This window comes from Nipponia nippon, unplaced genomic scaffold (genome assembly GCF_047370975.1).
Source record: "Nipponia nippon isolate SJK-2023a ecotype South Korea unplaced genomic scaffold, ASM4737097v1 scaffold_32, whole genome shotgun sequence".
NCBI classification, from domain to species: domain Eukaryota; kingdom Metazoa; phylum Chordata; class Aves; order Pelecaniformes; family Threskiornithidae; genus Nipponia; species Nipponia nippon.
This window is the reverse complement of record NW_028262350.1, coordinates 3,542,572-3,560,843: the sequence shown is the minus strand read 5'-3', so window position 1 is coordinate 3,560,843 and position 18,272 is coordinate 3,542,572. Positions and strand designations below refer to the sequence as shown.

Here is an 18,272-nt window from a genome sequence, read left to right as displayed (position 1 = left end):
GTCTCGGAATAGCGACGGTTTGGCTGCAGAAGTGCTCTGAGCTCTGCTCCTGGCTGGGGCTGGAACTGAATTTTGCCGAAATGGGGAAACTTCAGAGTGTTGGGGGCTACGGCTCGAGCGCTCGGACAACGTGGCACAGGGGCGGACGGCCCTCGTCCAGCCCACGTAGGGAGCAGAAAACCGTGGTTTTCGCAGACCTTTTGAATTTTATTTGCGTCCTTCCATTCTTAGACATTTTTAATTAAAAGGCAAGACAAAACCCAACCTTTGGTGGTCTCTTAACTACATGTTTTTAAGGCCCTGGTGCTGCATCCCCTCCCTGCCCACACCCTCTCCTCCAGCCTTTCAACAAGCTGGCCTTATTTTTTTCTCCAGCGCAAATTAGACATCCTGCAAAACCAAAGCTACCACTTAAACACCCTCCCGGAGCCCAGGAGAGTATTTTGGGGTGCGGACACGCTCGCTGGGGCTGCCCTGCTTGTGGTGCCTGGCAGGGCACCCTGCAATTCGGCGTCCTGGGGTGAAGCCAGCACCTAAAATTAGCCGCTGCTCCCCGCTCCCCCCGGCTGCGGGCGGCAGCACGGCCCGGGGCCGGTGGCTCTGGGCCCCCGGGGCCGGTGGGTGCCCGGGAAGGCTCCTTCCCCCGGGGCTGGCACTGACACACCCACCCCACCCCCCCGGGCTGTGTTTTGGGGAGCATTTGTGCGTTTTTGTGGTTCCCCTCAGCCCCTTGGCCTCGGGGGCTGAATCCGCCCCCCCCCCCCCCCAATGGTTAATTACAAAATCGCTAATTTGGCTCTTTCGGGGGGGGGGGGGGGGGTTGTTGCTTCTTGCCGATTTTGCAGCTTTTGGCAGCAAAGCCGCGGTATCAGCGCGGAGGGCGGCGGGAATAGCGCGTTTATCGGCTCCCCCTCCCCGCGGGGTGGGGGCGTGGCTCCGGCGGGTACCGCCCCTTTGGTGCGCCCGGGCGCTGCTGCCATTGGCTGGGCGGGCTGTGACGCGCGGGACTGCGGTTGTTCCGCGGAGCCGCGCCGCGGCTCCGTTTGCGTCGCCTTAAAGGGGCCGCGCTCGCGGCAGCCCCGGCAGCGGCGCCGGCCCCGCCGCACCGGACCGGACCGCGCTCCCGAGCCGCCGGTGCCCGGCCCCGTTCGCGGCCGAGAGGCCGGGCTGCCTGCGCACCCACCGGCACCGGGGCGAACCGGGCGCTCCCGGGAGGTTCCGACCCGGTAAGGAGGCTCCGGGGGCTGATCAGGCGTGAGTCTGCACCGGGGCGGCCGGTACCGGGAGGTGCCGACTTGGCAGGAGGCTCCGAGGACCGGTGCACCGGTTGTCGGTACCGGGAGATGCCGATCCCACAGGGCTGGCGGCGGTACCGGGAGGTGCGCACCCGGTGGGGGTCTCCGCTGGCCGGGGCGGCTGGTGCCGGTACCGGGAGGTACCGATCCGGTAGGACCCTGCGGGGACCGGGGCGGCTGGTGCCGGTACCGGAGGGTCCCCGCCCGGTTGGACTCTCGGAGAACCGGTGCGGCTGGTGCCGGTGCCGGGAGGTGCCGACCGGGCAGGAGCCTCCAACGTGCATGAGTCAGCCCCGTTGCGGCTGGCACCGGTACCGGCAGGACCCGAGGGGCGGCCAGGCGTGAGTCGGCACCGGTCCCGCTCCCTGGGTGGGAGGCTGGAGCGTGCCAGTACCGGTACGGGAGCAGCAGCAGCCGCTGTGGGTCCCGGCACCACCGGCTGCAGGGAGCTGACACCGGGCTGGCACCGGCGCCCCGGAGGGCAAGAGGCCGCGGGATGCGTGTGCTCAGCGGCGGGTCCGGTACCGGCACCACGGCGGGGGATCCGGGATCTGGGATCCAGTTTTGGACTCCCGCAAACCAGCCGCCTATCTGGCACCCACCGCCTGCCAGCCGCAGCATTTTGGGGCCAAAACCACCTGTTTCAGGATTTTTTTTGTTGCGGAGCAGAGAGCTCCGGCCCCGGCGGCCGCAGCGGGAGCCCTTGGCTGCGGTAACGCCGCGGCTTCCTGGCAGGCAGCAGGAAAAATAAACACCATTAAAAAAAAAAAAAAAAAAGGAACATCCCCATAACCCGAGGTGACCGACCACGGTGTCGCAGCCCTGCGGGCGGGGAGGGCGAGCCCCGGCCCCGGGAGGGTGTTCCCGTTCCCGTTCACCCCTGCCCAGGGGATTTGGGGTGAAGCGGGAGCCGTGGGGCAGAAGAAGGGGCGAGGCAGCACCTCGGTGCGTGGAGGGGGTCAGGGCTGGCTGGGACACCCCTCTGAGCTCTGCTGGCTGGTGATTTCGTATTAATTTGCTCATTTGCTTCTGCTCTGGGAGCTGTGTAGCTGGCCAGGGATGGGAGTGGGTCGGGTTTTATTCCAGGAGCAGTGAAATTGTGTCACGATCCCGATGACGTGCCTGATGGTGCCGATGTCTGTGCCGGAGAGGGAGGTTTTCCCCTCCTTTGCTTTTGAGGCAGTAGGACTCTGTCTTCTTGTTTTGCCCTTAATACTGTCCTAAGGGGTGGGCAAACACATTTGCCAAAGGTGAGTGATTGGGTTTTGAGTTGAAATTTAAAAAAAAAACAAACACGTTGTACGCACCAGAGACATCAAATGGTCTTTTAAGGTTAAAAATGTTAAAAACAGGCAAGAGCAGAGTATGCTGAGGGATTAAAACCAGCCCAGGGACTGTGCCTGCAATCGGGAAATGCCTCCGTGCCCCCTGGCTTTCGAGGCTCAGCATTTCCCAGCTTCGAAATCAGGTGCTGATCCCCATCCACGCTCACTTGGATGCGCTGGGGGCTCGCACAGGGCCTGATCCTGCGACGGAGGGCGGGTGCGTAGCGCAGCACTGCGCCTCTCCGTGCAGCTCGTCCTGCGCTGAACCCGTTATGGGATTAAGCCCAAAGTCGCACAGCGGCGGTGCAGAGGTCTCCAGGGACAAGCAGCAAATATTGCTGGGCTCCAGCCTTTCCTCCCTGGGCCTCTTCGGGGCAGAAGGATCCTGAGGATGGCTGGAGGTATTGCCAGCAGGGAAGAAAACATCGAGATTTTGGGGATAAACTACCCTGGGAAATTATTCTCACGGTGAGCCCAGCAGCTCACCGCTTTTATCAAGCATATTTTGACCCTTGTTCCGAATTCAGTTTGTTTAACCCTTCACGTTTAACATGATTAATGAGCAAATATCTCTTTTATCTTCTGTTTCAACATTCAGGCTTTGCATAATGTTAGGAAGTGCGGCCACTTTTCTTTTATTTTGGAGGGAGTTCCTTTTTTGCAGAAGGTGGACGGACGCGCTCCCGGGAAGCAGCCGCCGGGTGAGTCATCTCCGCACAGAAATAGCTCTGCTGGGAGCGGTGACACGGTCCTGCAGGGATTTCATTTCTCCCTAGCCCGGATGGAGCCGGCTGCTCCATCCCACGCCGCTAGCAGTATGCCCACGGGCACCACCGGCTCCTGGCTGGATTTAACGGGATAATTTAGGGCTGGGAGATTCGCTAAGTATTTTTTCTCATCTCCGCTCCCCTCCTGCGTGGGGCAGAGTCAGGGTTTGAGGTGGCTGCTGCCAGACCCCGCAGCTCAGCCTGCTTGTCTTTAGCTGGAGAGGATGAGCGCTGGTTTATTAAGAGTCGCTCCTAATGTATCGTAAGAGGAAAATAGGACATGGGGGAAGGATGTGATTTGCCCAACAGCAGTCCGGTGATGAGAAGTCCCATCCCAGACCTTTATTCCCTAAATAAAGCTGTCTTAGATTTTAATTTCTCCTTTGCATAAAAGCAATGCACATTTTGATACAATTAATAGCAGCGTTGGGGACGGCTGAGAGCAGAAGGCAGCTCTTGCAGAAGCGTAGCAGGGATGCTCCGATCTCCTGCTGGTAGATGGGGGCAGCAATTGTCCAAGCTGACTTCCCAGATTATCATTTTCCTTAGAAATCCCATAGAAAATGGTCCCGTGGCCTCTCTTCTCCCCCGCAACCCACGAGGGGGAAGCTGCTGTCAGGGCACTTGGCTCAGAGCCCTGGGCTGGGAGAGGCTCTGCAGCGGTGCCAGTGCCAAGGACACCGGGGCAAGGAGCCTGGGAGAGCAACTGGGTTTGTTTTCCAGCTCTTGGGAGCGGCTGGATTTATCCCCGCTGGGGCTGTTGGTGTCCACAGTGCTTCAGGGAGAGCAAAATGATGCCTGGGAGGTCGGAGGGGAGGCAAGAGCTGACAGGGAGCTCCGCTGAGGACAAGTTAACGTGAGATCAGGGTGGCCGATGGTGCTTCCGACCACGTGCTGGTCAGCTCTCGAAGGGGGCAGAGCTAAAATGAGCCAAAAGAGACCAAACTGGTTTTTCCCCAGCTCGTAGGTCAGATTTTTAGGTGCGTAACAAAACATTAATTCAGGAGAGGCGGCTGGATGGAAGGTGTTTGGGGAACCTCGGCTGAAAAGCGCTAAAGGGACTATGGATTGCGTGGAGGTTGCTGTTTCAGGTCTGTGTTTGACCTAATCTGCCCGAAATTCAAGATGTGTGCTGTTAGCCTTTCCTGTTTTGCAAAATGCAAAAATCTTGGGCTCAGGACAGCTTTTTGAGGGGCGGGTTAGCTCCCTGTGTCCACGTCGTCCCTTACAGCTACGCGTAATGGTGTCCACGGGGTTAACCAGCCGTGCCAGGGCTCTTTCCCTGTGCCGCTGCATCGGTACCACAACATCTCCTTAAGGCGTAGACCCAAATTATTTTCTCACCCCTGGCAGCTCTTTAGAATAGAATGACAAGAATTACAATTACTCTTTTATGTTTAATCTTTTTTTCTGTTTCTCTTGGTTTCACCTGAAAATTGTGGTGGCTAATCCCACTCCCAGGCTGGCTGTAGCATTATTTGGCTTCCAATGATGTCTGTAAATAAACATCAGCTTTTGATGGATGCTTCTACAAAGAAAAAACTAGTGATTGGTTTGAAGGTTTCACAAAAAGTCACTTTTACAAGATTTCAACCCAGGGTTTAATTTTGAGTGCCCGCTTCCTTTTGCAGTATGCCGTCTTCGAGCTGCAGTTGTGGTTTATTATTTTAGCAGAGTCATGAATCGCGTTTGTGCCCAAAATAGGTTGATGCTGGGCTTCAAACCAGCCAAATCCCCCGCAAATCACCTTCAGCTGAAAAACTCTTCCTGTTGTCATGCTGATGACAAAAAAATCATTGAAAACCTCCTAGCCTCAGCTAAGCCAAGCTACTGGTGCCCAGGTAAAACGTCCCGTGTCCCAGGGTGTTATTCCTCCCGCTAACCATCCGGCTGAGTTTCCAGCGGGTTTGGCTGCAAGGTTGGTTTTTTGAGGTTTCCCATCGCTCTGCTTTGATCGCTCTGGACCACAAGAGGTCGGCAAAATTCAGGAGACGTAACCTGGGCTCTGCCTTCGCTGCGGGGCAGCAGACTGGCACGTCCTCACCCGAGCTGCCCGGGCACCCGCTTTCATTCCAGGATGATTACTCCGTTGAAAGAAACACCCCAAACTAATTATACTGGAAGAAAATCAGGGTAATTTTGGAACAGGGCATGTGTTGCTGGGGTTTATTGCCAAGCCATTCTGCTAACTGCTTTCATGTGTGGCAAAGCCCGGGCACTCGGGGGAATTAAGAGAGATCAAAAGTATTAAACGGGCTCTGCCCGTTTGCCCTGCTCTCCAGAGACTCCTTTAATTCCTCTGCTCCTGGTACGAAAAGTCCCAAGCTTGGGAGGTCACTTCAGGACATAGAGCCCCGCCGTGCCGTGCTGCTTGGTGCTGTGCCCAAAGGTGGCACCAAGCCATTAACCAAAGTCCCCCTTCTTTGTGGTTTGCAGCCCGGCGAACCCTAAGCGCTGCCTTCAGCAACGCGCTGCCTGCAGAGTGATGGTCTTAAAATGAAAAGGTGCTGTGAGGGCGTCGGGCTGCCATGCCTGTTTAAGGTCAGTGCTGTTCTCACCTGTCTTATCCTCTCTGAACGGGGCTGTCTCCTCTCTTCTCGGGGTCAGGGAGCAGGAATCAGGTCCCCATCCTGCAAACCTCTGGCCACAGGCAGCATGGGAGCAGCCGGGAGGCAAGCGGGTGCTGCTGGGGCCATCGTGGCTTTAGCCGAGGGGAGTGGGTGGGCACCGGGAGGCTGGGCTGGGGCTCACCAGCTTTGCACCGTGTTGGCAAACTGGGTTTACTTTGGTTTTAGTGCAGGGCAGGAGGCAGCTCTGAGTTACCCCAGGCTTCTCAGGAGCCTGCGGAGCCCGACCCAGGGGGAAACTGCATCCAGGTGATGGAGCAAAAATCAACCTGCAAAATGTTTTCCTCTGTCGGGAAGAGCCCGAATTGTCCTGGCAGCAGGAGGGGTCTGCAGGGACACAAACCCCTTTGCAGAGGGGGCACAGGAGCAGGTTGGGGAGTGAACCCCTCCCTGCGGGTCCTCCCTGCACAAAACACCCCAAGGCGCGGGCTGTCGCCGCGTCCCTTGGGAGGACGTGTGCGGCGGTAGCTCGGCACAGTGACTGCCTTGACTGCAGGAATGGGATTAGTGGTGACAAAATGATCTCTTTATAGGTAGGATAAACGCCTTAGGGCTGGGGCTGAGGTATGTCTGTGGGGGATTAGCCCCCGCAAGCCCAGCTGGGCTAATAAGCTGCCTGGGGGCAAGGTAGCATTGCTCTGCGGGGCTGGCAGCCTCTTGCTGCTGTGGTTGCCACCATTGCTGTGCCAGGGCCAAAGCAAAGTGCCTCGAACTAACGGCCAGGCGTTATCCTTCCACCTCGCAGGGTGTTGGTATGGCCAGCCCCCGGCCCCCGAAATACCTCTTCGTCTTTGATTTCGACGAGACCATCATCAATGAGAACAGTGATGACTCCATCGTCCGGGCGGCGCCGGGACAGGCGCTTCCAGAGCACATCCGACAGACCTTCCGCGAGGGCTTCTACAACGAGTACATGCAGCGCGTCCTGGCGTACATGGGGGACCAGGGGGTCAAGATGGGGGACTTCAAGACTGTCTACGAGAACATCCCCCTGTCCCCTGGCATGCCAGACCTCTTCCAGTTCCTCTCCAAGAACCACGAGCTATTCGAGATCATCCTCATCTCCGATGCCAACATGTTCGGCATCGAATGCAATCTGAGGGCAGCCGGTTTCTACTCCCTCTTCCGCAAGATCTTCAGCAACCCATCTGGCTTTGACAAGAAGGGGTACTTCACCTTGGGGCCCTACCACAGCCACAAGTGCCTTGACTGCCCGGCCAACATGTGCAAACGCAAAATCCTAACGGAGTACCTGGCAGAGAGAGCCCAGGAGGAGGTGGAGTTCGAGAGGGTCTTCTACGTGGGAGATGGTGCCAATGATTTCTGCCCTTCCGTGACTTTGACTTCAGCTGATGTGGCATTCCCGCGGAAGGGCTACCCCATGCACCGGATGACCCAAGAGATGGAGAAGCAGCAGCCTGGAGCCTTCCAGGCCACTGTCGTCCCCTGGGAGTCAGCTGCAGAGGTCACCCGCTATCTCCAGGAGGTCCTCAAGAAGAAGTGTTGAGGATGGCTCAGAAGAGACTGGCGGCTGGGAAAGGAGAAGCCTTGGGGCGTCACGCCCTGTACCCCGCCGCTCATCGGCGCTGCTCGCTCAGCTCCCGCTCCTGGGTTGCTTTCCTGCCTTTCCTCTCCGAGCTCCTTTCTCCCCAGTGATTAAAGCACTTTTTCTAGGTCCCCCCTTCTTCCCCTGCCATGTTGAGATGAAGCCTTCTCTATGCAGCTCGGACATCTACCCCGTGCGGGTGTTCGCCAACACTAATGGTGATTTTTTTAATTTTATTTTTTTTTTCCCCTTTCCGTTTTGACTTCACAAGAGCAATTCCTAAAAGACCAGAAGCCGGCTCCCCACAGGCTGGGCCCTGCACATGCTTCCTCCTGCCTTCATCCCCCTCATCTGCCCGACCTCCACCGGCCACGCCAGGAGCTGCGTGCTGTTGCCTTGAACCCGATGCTCAAGGGCCCCTTGCCTCTTCATGAGGCCACTGGAAATTTAATCCGGGAAATTTGTGCTGCCCGGGCTCCCCGGCTTACCCTCCGCACCCCGCCTGGGCAGGGCAGCCCCTGGCTCAGCTGCTGAGCCGTGCAATGCAGTTAATCGTCCCTTGAGACTTTATTATCTGAAAAAAACATGACACGAGGACCAGGAAACCTTTTGGAAAGGTGGTACCTTAGGAAAAAAACCTCCTCTAGCCCCTCCCCACCCACTTGCCCAGGGCACGAGCACAGTGGCCACATCGTGCTGCGGAGAGGAGGACCTTCACTTGCCTTCCACTTCCATCTGCTGCTTCTGCTTCCAGGGCAAAACGTCCCCCGTGTCCCCAGGGCGGACAGGTTCCTCCTCACCCTGAGCTGTTACCAGTCACCTCCTGGTGTTTGCTGGATTGTATGGACTCCTCTTACCCCGGGGTGCAATTTCCCTCCTGACCTGGTCGAGAGGTGCTGAGCCTCCCCCGGAGGTGTGGTGCTGTAGCACTTCTGCCATCGGGTTGCTGGAGGCCAAACCCCCCCACACGCCCCCTCGCCCCGCTGCAGTATTGATTACCCCTTCTAATTGCACTCTGCAGGGGGGACCTACAGTATTCGCTGCTCTCTGGTGTTGGCTTCTCCTGGATTTATCCACAGCCTTACCGGCCCCTGAGGGTGGCTCCTAACTCCTCCAACGCCCAGAAACCCTGGCGGCAAACCTGAGCAGTAAGGAAATAACCAAAGCAGCTCTGAGTTGTTCCTCCTCTATTTCATTTCCCCCCCTCTTTGTTCTTCCTCCTCTGGAGCCTGTTCAACTGTGTGGAACTTAAAGCCATGGAATCAAAAAAAAAAAAACCAAACCATATATATGTATATAGATATATATCTATATATTGCAGATACACAAGTTGTTTGTATCCAGGACATAAACCTGGGTGTGAAACGGCTCTCTGAGTTGCACGTACGTGTTGTTTCTCTTCCTTGGGCTGGTGAAGGGGGGACAGCGTTGGAGGGGGAGCGGCAGAGTGGGGCCAGGCGACAAGCGATGCTCTGCAGGGGACCCTGTGGGGACCCCATTGGTGGAGGACTGGGCCCTGGCTCGTGCCTCTGCGCCTCACGCCGATGGGGACGGCGGGCAGGTTCCCTGGGGCCACAGCCGGGTGCTGCTCTCCTCGTCCCTGCGGGCGTTCGGCCCCATCTCCTGTAGCTGCGCTTTGGTCCTGCGCTGCCCTCGCTCCTCCCGCGGGGCCGGGAGCATCGCCAGGATCATCCACAGGACCAGCGTGCTGCCCGCTGCGTTTCCATCGGCGAGAGAGCTGCGGTATCCCGGTGCTAAACCTTCCCGGCGCCAGCAGCAGCCAGTGCTGCTGTCATTAAAAACAAAGAAAAGGCAGATGGGAGAGGGGCCGGGCAGCGGGGTGCTCGGGGTGCTGCCAGGGTGCAGCGGTGCCGGCAGCAGCACCCAGTCTGGCTGCCCACACAAGGGCTGAGCTGTGCAAAAACCCCAGCTGTGCAAAGCCAAAATTCAAAGGCGAAGCGCAGCCCTGCCCGAGCAGGAGCAGGATGCGGCCGATCTGGGGTGGGGGATGCAGGGGGCTGCCTGCCCTCCGTGCTCAGAAGGGCTCCACGTAATTGCCGGGGAAGAAACCCGCCTCCTCGCCCATGACACCCTCGCACCAGCCGTCTGAGTACCGCCGCGTGACGAAGAGGAGGGCGCCGGGCTGGAAGGAGAGCTCGTTGTCCTTCTGCCGCGTGTAGGGGTAGAGGGCCACCACTGTGAGAGGAGGGAGAGAGGGGCCATGGAGCCCGGCAAGGCCACCGCAGGGGACGGGCCACCGCCGGAAGGGCGGGAGCGGGGAACATGAGCAGACCACGGCATCGCTCACCATCCCAGCCCTGGCCAACGCCAGGGCAGAGTTGGGCCCTCAGTGCTGTGGTTGTGGGCAGGGGCTCAACCGAAGGCACCACGGCCAAGAGAGCGGGGGGGTCTGGGGCTCCACCGTACCTTTCTCCAGGTAGCTCTCCGGGACCCAGGGGGGGTCCTCTGCGGCGGGCGGTGGCAGCGGCAGTGGGGCCAAATCCTCAAAGTCGAGCAAAGCTGGTGGTGGCGGCGGCTCGAGGTCATCGGGGGCTGCAAAACCGCAAAATCGATGGGGATGAAGGGCTCCACGGGGAGCAGAGGCCACGTGCAGCCCCCCTGTCCCCACTGACCCCCATGCTGAGCACCCCTGGGCCACCGAGCGCTCACCTGGGGGCAGGAGGTCCAGCGGGGGCACGGCCAGGTCCCCCGGCGGTGGCGGGGGCAGGTCCCCGGGCAGAGGCGGGGGCGGTGGGACGTCAGCTGCAGGCGCTGGGGATGGCCCCGGCAGGGATGGTAGCAGCGGCGGCGCGGGGGTGCCTTCACCGGGGGCTGCCAGGCCTCCGCTGGAGCTGAGGGTGGAGGAGCGGTGGTGCTGGGGGGGGGGCAGGCTGGGGACTGGCTCTGCCCCCCCACTCTTTGACCACAGACACGCGCCCCATGCCAGGACGGGGTGCCACTTGCTGCAGCCACCGCGGGCAGGAGATCCCAGCACCTGTGTGTATACCCCATACAAGCCCTTTCCCCACTCTGCCTCAGTTTCCCCATCAGGGACCTTCTCTGTAACGGGATTTTGCTCTAGAAATGAACACTGCCCAGGGCAGCGAATCTCCTGCTCCCCAAACCCCTATTTGTCATCAAAACCCCTTTGCAGCAGAACCTCCCTGAGCAGCGGGGTGCCGGTGGCTGCTCCGGGCTCTCCCGACACCCCCCCAGGCCCTCCCGACCCCCGGGCAGCACCGGTACCTGACGGATACGAGTGAGGAGGTGGAGGAGGCCGTGGAGAGCTTGCCCTCGGGAACCACGGGCGGCTGGATGGGCTCGGGGACACGGGTGCTTCTCCTGCGGGCAGAGCGGCCGCTGAGCCCCCAGCCCGGCCGACGGCTCGGCACAGGGGTGGGGATGGGATGGCAGCAGCATCAGGCGAGCCCACGGTGCACCTCGTGGCTTTGTCCCTGCCATCGTCACCTGCTCGGTGACACAGAAAGGCAAAGCCCCCGATCCCGCACCCATCCCCACCCACAGCCTCACCCCAGGGTGCCTGCAGCCTGCGCCGCCGACTTGATCCCCTTCCGAGCCAGGGTGCCCGTGCGGGACAGCTGGGTGCTGTGGTCCTGCGGCACAAGGAGACATGGAGACGCGATGGGTGCGGGCGGCTGCAGCTGCCCCACAAACTCATTGCACCCCAGAGAGGGCTGTGACCCCCCCCCGCGGGCAGCAGCACCCCGAGCTCATGACGGGAGCAGCGGAGCGGAAGGAGCCACCAGCGCTGCGGTGCGGAGGCAGCCGAGAGACGCCTGCCACCGTGGGAACCACGGCCCCAGAGCTGCCACTTCCCCTCCAGCCTCGCGGCAGCTTCGCCGACGGCTCGCGCCGCAAGGCTGCCGAAACCCCCCGCCACGGGCGCCTTCCTGCACGGGCGGTTTTGGTACCGGGAAAGGCACCGTGGGGGTGAGAGCATCGCGGCTCAGCACCGGCCCCAGCAGCGCTGATGGCCTTGACTGAGCCTTGTGTGCCTCAGTTTCCCTTTGCTGCATTGGACCGTGTGCCCCCTCCCTAAGGTGGGACCCCCGAGCCCCAGCAGGATGACTCCCAGGGTGGGCTGTGGGGCACAGACAGACCCTGCTTCTCCATCGTGGAGCGGTTTGAGCCCACCTGTGCGGCCATCAGTGCAACCCTGGGGACGGCAGGGACTGAGAAAGCCCATCCGAGCCCCCGCGGGACCCCATCCTGGCCCTGGGCTGACCTTTATGCCGTGGCCGATGTCGTCCAGGATGCTGAAGTTGAGGGGTTTCCTGTAGTAGGGCTCCAGGCAGGGGGGGCTGGGGGGGGGCATGATCTTCTGGTAGGACGGGAACCTCTTGCTGACGGTCAACAAGCCGATCTCCCGGCGAGACACCTTCTCCTTGTGCATGTCAACCCTCTGCAGAGATGGCACTTGTCCCCACTCTCCCATCCCGGGTTCTCCTCGCCTCCTGCTGCCACCTCCAAGTCCCACCACCCTTCCCAACTCCGTCTCCCTGCCCGTAAGGGAAGGGGTCGTAGGGAAAGATCAGGATTGAGCCTGAACCCCCCGGCCTGGCCAAAGGCACAGGGGCAGGTCCTGCTCTGCTCCATCACAGCAGGGCAAGTGATGCCCTTGATGCCACCACAGCGGATCTGGCCCTTCATAAAGCAGGGGACAGGGGGACGGGGCAGTGGCGGGGGGATGCATGAGCCTTGGCTGCCCATAAATTGTTTTCCTGCCGCTTCCAGTGTGACCACAGGGTCCCATTTCCTCCCATGGCTGGAAACGCTCCAGGCGGCTTCCAAGTGCCACGAAGAGGGCAGGTGGCCACGGGACTCCGCATCAGTGTCCCTAAGCTCTGGGAGGACGAGGCCAGACCCCAGCAAGGGGAGAGCATTGTAGCCAAGCCGGTTTCCCAAGCAGTTCCCATGGTCCCCTCCACTGGGATTTGCAAGTGCCCAGACCGGGAGAAAACCCCAGAGACCAGTTTTCCAGCCCCAGATGGACTGGTCCCCCCATGAAGCTTTGGGTGACCCCCACCCCCCCCCAAGGAGATGGTCTGGTGTTTCCACTGCAAGGTGATGCTATGGGGGGGGCTGCCGGGCTCTCGAAGCTGCGGGGAAGGAGGGTCTTCGGCCCCTTCAAGCTGCCCAAACCCCCTTTCCCAGAGCCCACCCCCTTCTCAGCACCCAAACCCCAACACGCGCCGGCCGCAGGACGGTCCCACCTGGGCCACGCAGCTGACATCGGCCTCCATCTTCCGCAGCTCGGCCGCCTGCAGGTCCAGCAGCCGGAGGAAGGCGGTGGCCAGGCTGCTGACCTGGTACGTCACGCTGGCCAGGGACTGCGTGCTCAGCGCCATCGTCTCCTCCAGTGCCTTCCGCTTGTCGCTTGCCTGGAGGGGCAAACCCAGCCGGTGGGATGAGCCCACCCCGTGCGGCCACCGCTGCTCTCCATCTTCACGCCGGAGTCACACGGTAGCCAAGATGCTTCCTTCTGCTTTCCAAATGCATCAAGCTTCCTCCGGCTCCGCCGGCGGGACACACGGGCACCCGTCAGGCAGCAGCACTCGGCTTTTCCAGCACCGGGGATTCACCGTGATTCCTCCCTGCGATACTACCATTTTGGCAGGTACCGGAGCCGAGTGCCCACCTCAGCCTCCTGCCACCCTTGGGGACAGCTGGCCATGCCACCAGCCGGCTACGTGTGGGACAGCCGGCTGTGCCACCAGCCATGGGGGACGGCGTCTCGGTTCTCCAAATAACTCTGCATGTTTCCCCTTCAGCTCCGCTCCAGCGGGTTGGCCACCACCAGCCCCTTGGGACCAGCCTCAGGGTCCGGCACGGGCGAATGAGGCCACCAAGATGGGCTCCGCAAAGCACCCAGGGACCCCCCTGGCCAAGACGCCCTCCCTGGCACACAGGGCCAGGACTCTGTTTTTCTCTTGTTTCATCCCAAAAACTCCTGCCCCCTCCTTCCCTCAGCGGGTCACCGGGGGGGCCAGGCAGAGAGGAGGAGGAGGAGGCACACTGCTGGCTGCAGAGCTTCACGCTTGCTCTGCACATGCGGGCACCCAGCTCGCCTCTGCCCTGCCAGGAGGCACCTCCAAAGCCCCGGGGACAGCCTGGGGACAGCCCAGGCGGGGCTGGTGTCCCCGGTCCCCTCCCAGGGCTTCTCCAGAGGCACCAAACCCCTGGAGGACTCTCCCTTCCTCCCAAACCTCACCCTGAGAGCTGAGCAGAAAAGCTGCTGTGGGGCAAGAGGGGAAACTGAGGCACGAGAAAAAAAAAATAATACGAACAGCGGCATGCAATGCGCGGCAGGAAGCCACCGGTGATGCTCAGGCTCCCGTCTCCAACGGCAGAGCCCTCGCCGTCGCCCACCAGCCACCCCTCTGGGACCACCGTCTCACCGGGGCTCCCGGCTGCCTCCAGCATCACGCCCAGCCCCAACGCCGCAGCTCGTCCTGCGATGTCCCCAGCTGTCCCCGTCCCCCTCACCTGCAAGTAGTTGCTCTCGCAGTAATCGGCGACCCTGAGGAGGTTGCAGTGGTGGTCGCGCAGGACCTGCCGGCCCGCCGGGATGTCACGTTGCTGCAGCTGCTCGAGCTCCGACATGGTGCCGGGCTCGGCTCCCACTTCCTCCCCGGCCGCCACGGCGCCGGGTTTTGAAGCTCGCGGCGGTGCTGACGCAGGGCCTGCGGGCGCCGCGGTGTCCCCGTCCCCCCGAGGGACACCCCGCAGGCGTGGAGCCCGCCCCGGCCACCTTCACATCGTGGCCCTCAGGAGAGCCGGGGGCAGCGAGGAAAGGTGGGGGGCCAGCGGGGAAGAAGGCAGCGTGGCCCCAACCCCATGGGGGATGTGTTGGGGGGCAGCCCCCGGCCGCGGCTGGTGGTCACCCCACTGGGGTAGGGGACGAGAGGGGCCGCCGTGGTGAAGGAGGTGAGTCACGGAGGAACCAGCGGTGCCGGGTGGGGGTGAGCGACCGAAAAAGATCCCGACCCCCATCTCCGCCACCTGTGCCCACTCTCCGTGAGCCGCTGCTGCCCTCCCGGTAGGTGTGGGGCTGAGCCTGGCCTGGTCGCATCCAGGGAGGGGGATTCCCTTCCCTTCACCTTTGTCAGCCAGGCAAGAGACACAGCCAAGGGCAGCGCCTCGACTGCCAGGTCCTCCGCCCTGGAAAAGCCCCGTGCACCCCGCATGGCATCGTCCCGGTCCCCCGGACCTCGCTCAGCTCAGGGCACAGCGGGACGTGACAAGTGACCCCGCGGAGGCGCCCGTCCTTCTCCCCGCTTTGCTAACACCGTTTCACATCCCCACTGGTGAGGCTGTGTCCAGGGCAGGAAATTCCCACTTCCCCGGTGCTTGGAAATCCCCCTCCGCCCTCTCCTCCTCCCGCAGACCAGACGCTTCCTCGGGGCCCTGTCCTCAGCCCCAGCGACTTTGCACTGGCCAGACAGGAGCAAAACCCACGTTAGGGCTTGGCCCTTCCTGAGCCTGCAGCCCCACCAGCACAAGGACAAGGGAAATGATGAATTTCCTCCAGCACCGGCCCGGCTCCTCACACCCTGAAGGACCAAGGGCCGCCCGAGCTGCTCCCGGCCCCCGACGAGGCTGTGCCAGCCCCCCGAGGTCCCCTGGCCCCAGCTCCCCTCCTCTCCATCCCCTCCTGAACTCCGTGACAACAGCTCTGACTCCCCCAGGGACAGTCCCTCTGTCCCAGCCAGGGCAGGACCCAGACACCCACGCCAGGGCCTCAAGGCCTTCCCAGTTGCCCCAGTCACCCACCCCACCCTTCCTCCCCCATCCTCACCCTCCCTACCGATTACCCCGGGCTTTGAGGTTAATGCCCAACACCTGACCAGCTTATTCGCTTGAGTCTATTATCAGCTTAAGGACCAAAGACATCTGCTCCCCGCTGCCCTCCCCGAGAGCTGAAGGAGTCTTCAAGCCTGGATCAGGAGAGCGAGGGTCCAGTCGACGGCGTGTCCTCTCGCATGGATCTCTGAACCTCTCCACCGCTGAGAGGGGCAGGCCCTCGTCCCTGGAGGTAAGTGGCTTCGCTCCCTCCAGCTACAAACGGCATCGTGGGGTCCACAGGGTTTGGAAGCCACCCCCTCCGCGGGTGGGGAGCACGCTGTGCTGTGGCTTTCGGCTCCTTGTGCTCTGCCACGAGCATCTCCCGGGGCCGGCGGTGCACCACGGGCATCGCTGGGGAGAGGAGCACCGGGCACGCACGCCACGAGAGCAGCTGCAGAAAACCAGCGGGGCCCGGGGCCCACAAGCTTGACGCCTTCCAACACAGGGCCAAGGCACTTTTCAGCTTAATCGCATTTACTTTTTTTATTTAAAAGGTTGTGGCCAGGCTTTCAAACCCAAGTTTAAACATGGGAACAGATCTCAGCGGCGCAGGCCAGCTGTGCGGGAATCTCACATAACCCCTGGATGGGCTGTTGCGAAAAAAGAGCTGGGCTTTCCCAACCCACACGGCCCCAAAATGCTGCTGTCGCAGCAAGCAATGCCTCTGCGTGCAAATAGCTGAGCTCACAGCAATGAAAGGGCCTCAATCCATGTTAGCACTTACCTGTGGGGCGGGCACAAGGAGGGGAGAGAAGGAAAAAACTAAAAAAAGAAGAAAAAAAATATTTAGTTCCTTAGAAAACCTGCAAAGATGCTCTCGCCCAGGCACAGGACACAGATCAGGAAGGTCTAGTTTGCAGACCTGGGCATCCAGGTTCTCCTACAAGGCTGCTGCTCTGACAGCCCCGAGGCGGTGGCTTTTCTCCGGGCTCAGCTGGCCCCGCTGAACTGGCCACCTCATGGCTTGGGGAAGCAGCCTCGGTGGTAGCAAAAACCTCGTTAAAAACCAGGCTGGACCCTTCTCCGCTGCCCTCAAACTGCATCCATCGCTCGATGTGCCTGCTGAGAACAAGCAAACAAAAATGCGGTTCCAGCAGGTGTCACAAGAAGGGTTTCGAAAGGTGCCTGAAAGGTGCCTCCCGCCTCGTTTCTTTTCTTTAGCATCAGCCCATGTCTCACCATGGGGGCAGCGGAGACATTAGTAACCTTTGCAACACTGTTAGGGCCCAAGCAATAGTCCTAATGTGCCTTAGGAGAAGCCCATCTATATACTAATAACGCGCCGTTTCCCTGCGGTTCCAGGGCAAAATGGCTCAGGACATGACAGAGAAGGAGCTGCTGAAGATGGAGCTGGATCAGCTGAAGAAGGAGGTGAAGAACGAGAGGCAAATGGTGAGTTTTTCACCCAAAAGGCAAAGGGGCCGTTCCCTGGCGCAGCTCCCTGACCTGATCATGCTGCAAAGGAAAAACAATCACAAGCCCTGAAATTAAACCTCAAATAGAGGCAGAAGCATGTGCATTCACACCTCTCCCCCGGAGGCAAACATTAGCCCCACGTCCCAGAGCCTGGGAGCTGCAGGCCCGCAGGCAGCAAGGTGCCCATAGCACCCCGGGGATGCTCTCGGGGACACCCCACGCTGGGTGGGATGGTCCCGGCCACGGTTCCCCTCTCCCAGCTGCACGGGTGGGTTCGTAGGCAGCCAACGAGCGGGAGCGCAGCTCTGCAGTGAGGGCTCGTTCCCATAACCCACACAGAGCATCTCCTTCCTTTGCAGGTCTCCAAGACCGGCAAAGAGATCAAGGAGTACATCGAGTCCATGGCGGGCGAGGACCCGCTGCTGAAAGGAGTCCCCGAGGACAAGAACCCCTTCAAGGAGAAGGGCGGCTGTACAATAAGCTGACCGCGCCTGCTGTCACCACCAGGCACAGGGATGTTCCCCTGTGCAAGCCAAGACTGTCAGAAACCTGCTTTCCCTGTAGTCTGACACTGGGGAGTCCAGAACCAAAGTGTAGTGCATCTAAAGGATGGCAAAAGCAAAAAAAAAAAAAAAAAAAAAGGGGAAAGAAAAAAAAAAAGGTAAAAAAAAAAAAAATTACCCCACTGCCACCGGAGATGAGGTTCAGCAGCCAGCGCAGCGTGTGCTTTTGTGCTCTCACAGCTGATTTACATTTGGTTTCCTGCAAGCAAAACTTCTGCATTTTTAGCAGCCAGCAGCAAACTGGGCTTTAATGAAACTGCAGAGCTGTATCTAGTCTCAGACTTCTCCAAGCAGCCCAACCCCGGAGCCGAGCCCCCGCCTGCTGCAGAAGAGCCTCCCAGCAGGACCTTGCTCAAGTCAGTTCCTCTCAGCGCCTCAGTTTCCCCACCTGGCACAGAAGGCCAATACCCACCCTGCTGCTTCGAGGCTTCCAGGGGTCTGAAGCTTTTTATTCTCTTTATTCCTAGACATCCCCCCAGCCGGTGAGCACCGCTGCCCACCACTCCTACAGCCCACGGCTCGCACCCACCACGCACCTTGCACGGAGCGCCAGGGGATGGCCAGGGCAGGGCTGGGTGGGCTTCACCCAACGCAGGGTAGGGCACGGGAAGGAGCGAGGCCCCAGGCAGCTTCTTCAAACCCTCACTCCGCCTCTCGGTCTCACTTTCTCCCCTGGAAACCCCCTGGCAGCTGTGGGAAAGCAAGCCACGGGCTGCGACCGTGGTGGCTCCAAGCGCTGCCTCCGCTTCACCACCAGCTCACCTCAGCTGCTGCAGGCAAGGAAGGGCAGCTGGGCCCCGTACAGGCAGAGGGGCTGCAAAGCCTCGTCCCACCATGTCCCATCAGCGACGGGGATGATTTGGACCA

At 60.6% G+C, this 18,272-nt stretch overlaps 3 protein-coding genes and 1 long non-coding RNA gene across 8 annotated transcripts; 2 read left to right on the top strand and 2 right to left on the bottom strand.

Annotated features, from left to right (window-relative positions):
* The first annotated feature begins 994 nt into the window (after nt 1-994).
* Nucleotides 995-8,813, top strand: PHOSPHO1 (phosphoethanolamine/phosphocholine phosphatase 1). 5 transcript variants are annotated; one of them, XM_087769997.1, is made up of 5 exons: nt 996-1,226; nt 3,219-3,321; nt 5,092-5,520; nt 5,824-5,928; nt 6,760-8,813. In XM_087769997.1, exons 4-5 carry the CDS (start codon nt 5,884-5,886, stop codon nt 7,519-7,521), a joined length of 807 nt encoding a protein of 268 aa, XP_087626123.1. In that variant the 5' UTR covers nt 996-1,226; nt 3,219-3,321; nt 5,092-5,520; nt 5,824-5,883; the 3' UTR covers nt 7,522-8,813. The 5 variants fall into 5 exon arrangements, with proteins under 5 accessions (XP_087626125.1, XP_087626123.1, XP_087626120.1 ...); XM_087769994.1 differs by lacking the exon at nt 5,092-5,520; XM_087769995.1 differs by lacking the exons at nt 996-1,226; nt 5,092-5,520 and adding an exon at nt 2,382-2,545.
* Nucleotides 8,814-8,935: 122 nt separating this feature from the next.
* ABI3 (ABI family member 3) lies at nt 8,936-14,314 on the bottom strand. Its single transcript, XM_087769993.1, has 8 exons — nt 14,068-14,314; nt 12,795-12,962; nt 11,807-11,983; nt 11,092-11,174; nt 10,807-10,902; nt 10,231-10,412; nt 9,988-10,113; nt 8,936-9,756 (listed from the first exon to the last, which is right to left on the bottom strand). Exons 1-8 carry the CDS (start codon nt 14,182-14,184, stop codon nt 9,596-9,598), a joined length of 1,110 nt encoding a protein of 369 aa, XP_087626119.1. The 5' UTR covers nt 14,185-14,314; the 3' UTR covers nt 8,936-9,595.
* Nucleotides 14,315-15,483: 1,169 nt separating this feature from the next.
* On the top strand, nt 15,484-18,211 carry GNGT2 (G protein subunit gamma transducin 2). The gene is made up of 3 exons (XM_009464598.2): nt 15,484-15,616; nt 16,729-16,818; nt 17,202-18,211. Exons 2-3 carry the CDS (start codon nt 16,735-16,737, stop codon nt 17,325-17,327), a joined length of 210 nt encoding a protein of 69 aa, XP_009462873.1. The 5' UTR covers nt 15,484-15,616; nt 16,729-16,734; the 3' UTR covers nt 17,328-18,211.
* LOC148054280 (uncharacterized) lies at nt 15,631-17,323 on the bottom strand. The gene is made up of 3 exons (XR_015707460.1): nt 16,289-17,323; nt 16,151-16,188; nt 15,631-15,817 (listed from the first exon to the last, which is right to left on the bottom strand). It is a non-coding gene; the product is annotated as an uncharacterized LOC148054280 (long non-coding RNA).
* Nucleotides 18,212-18,272: the final 61 nt, after the last annotated feature.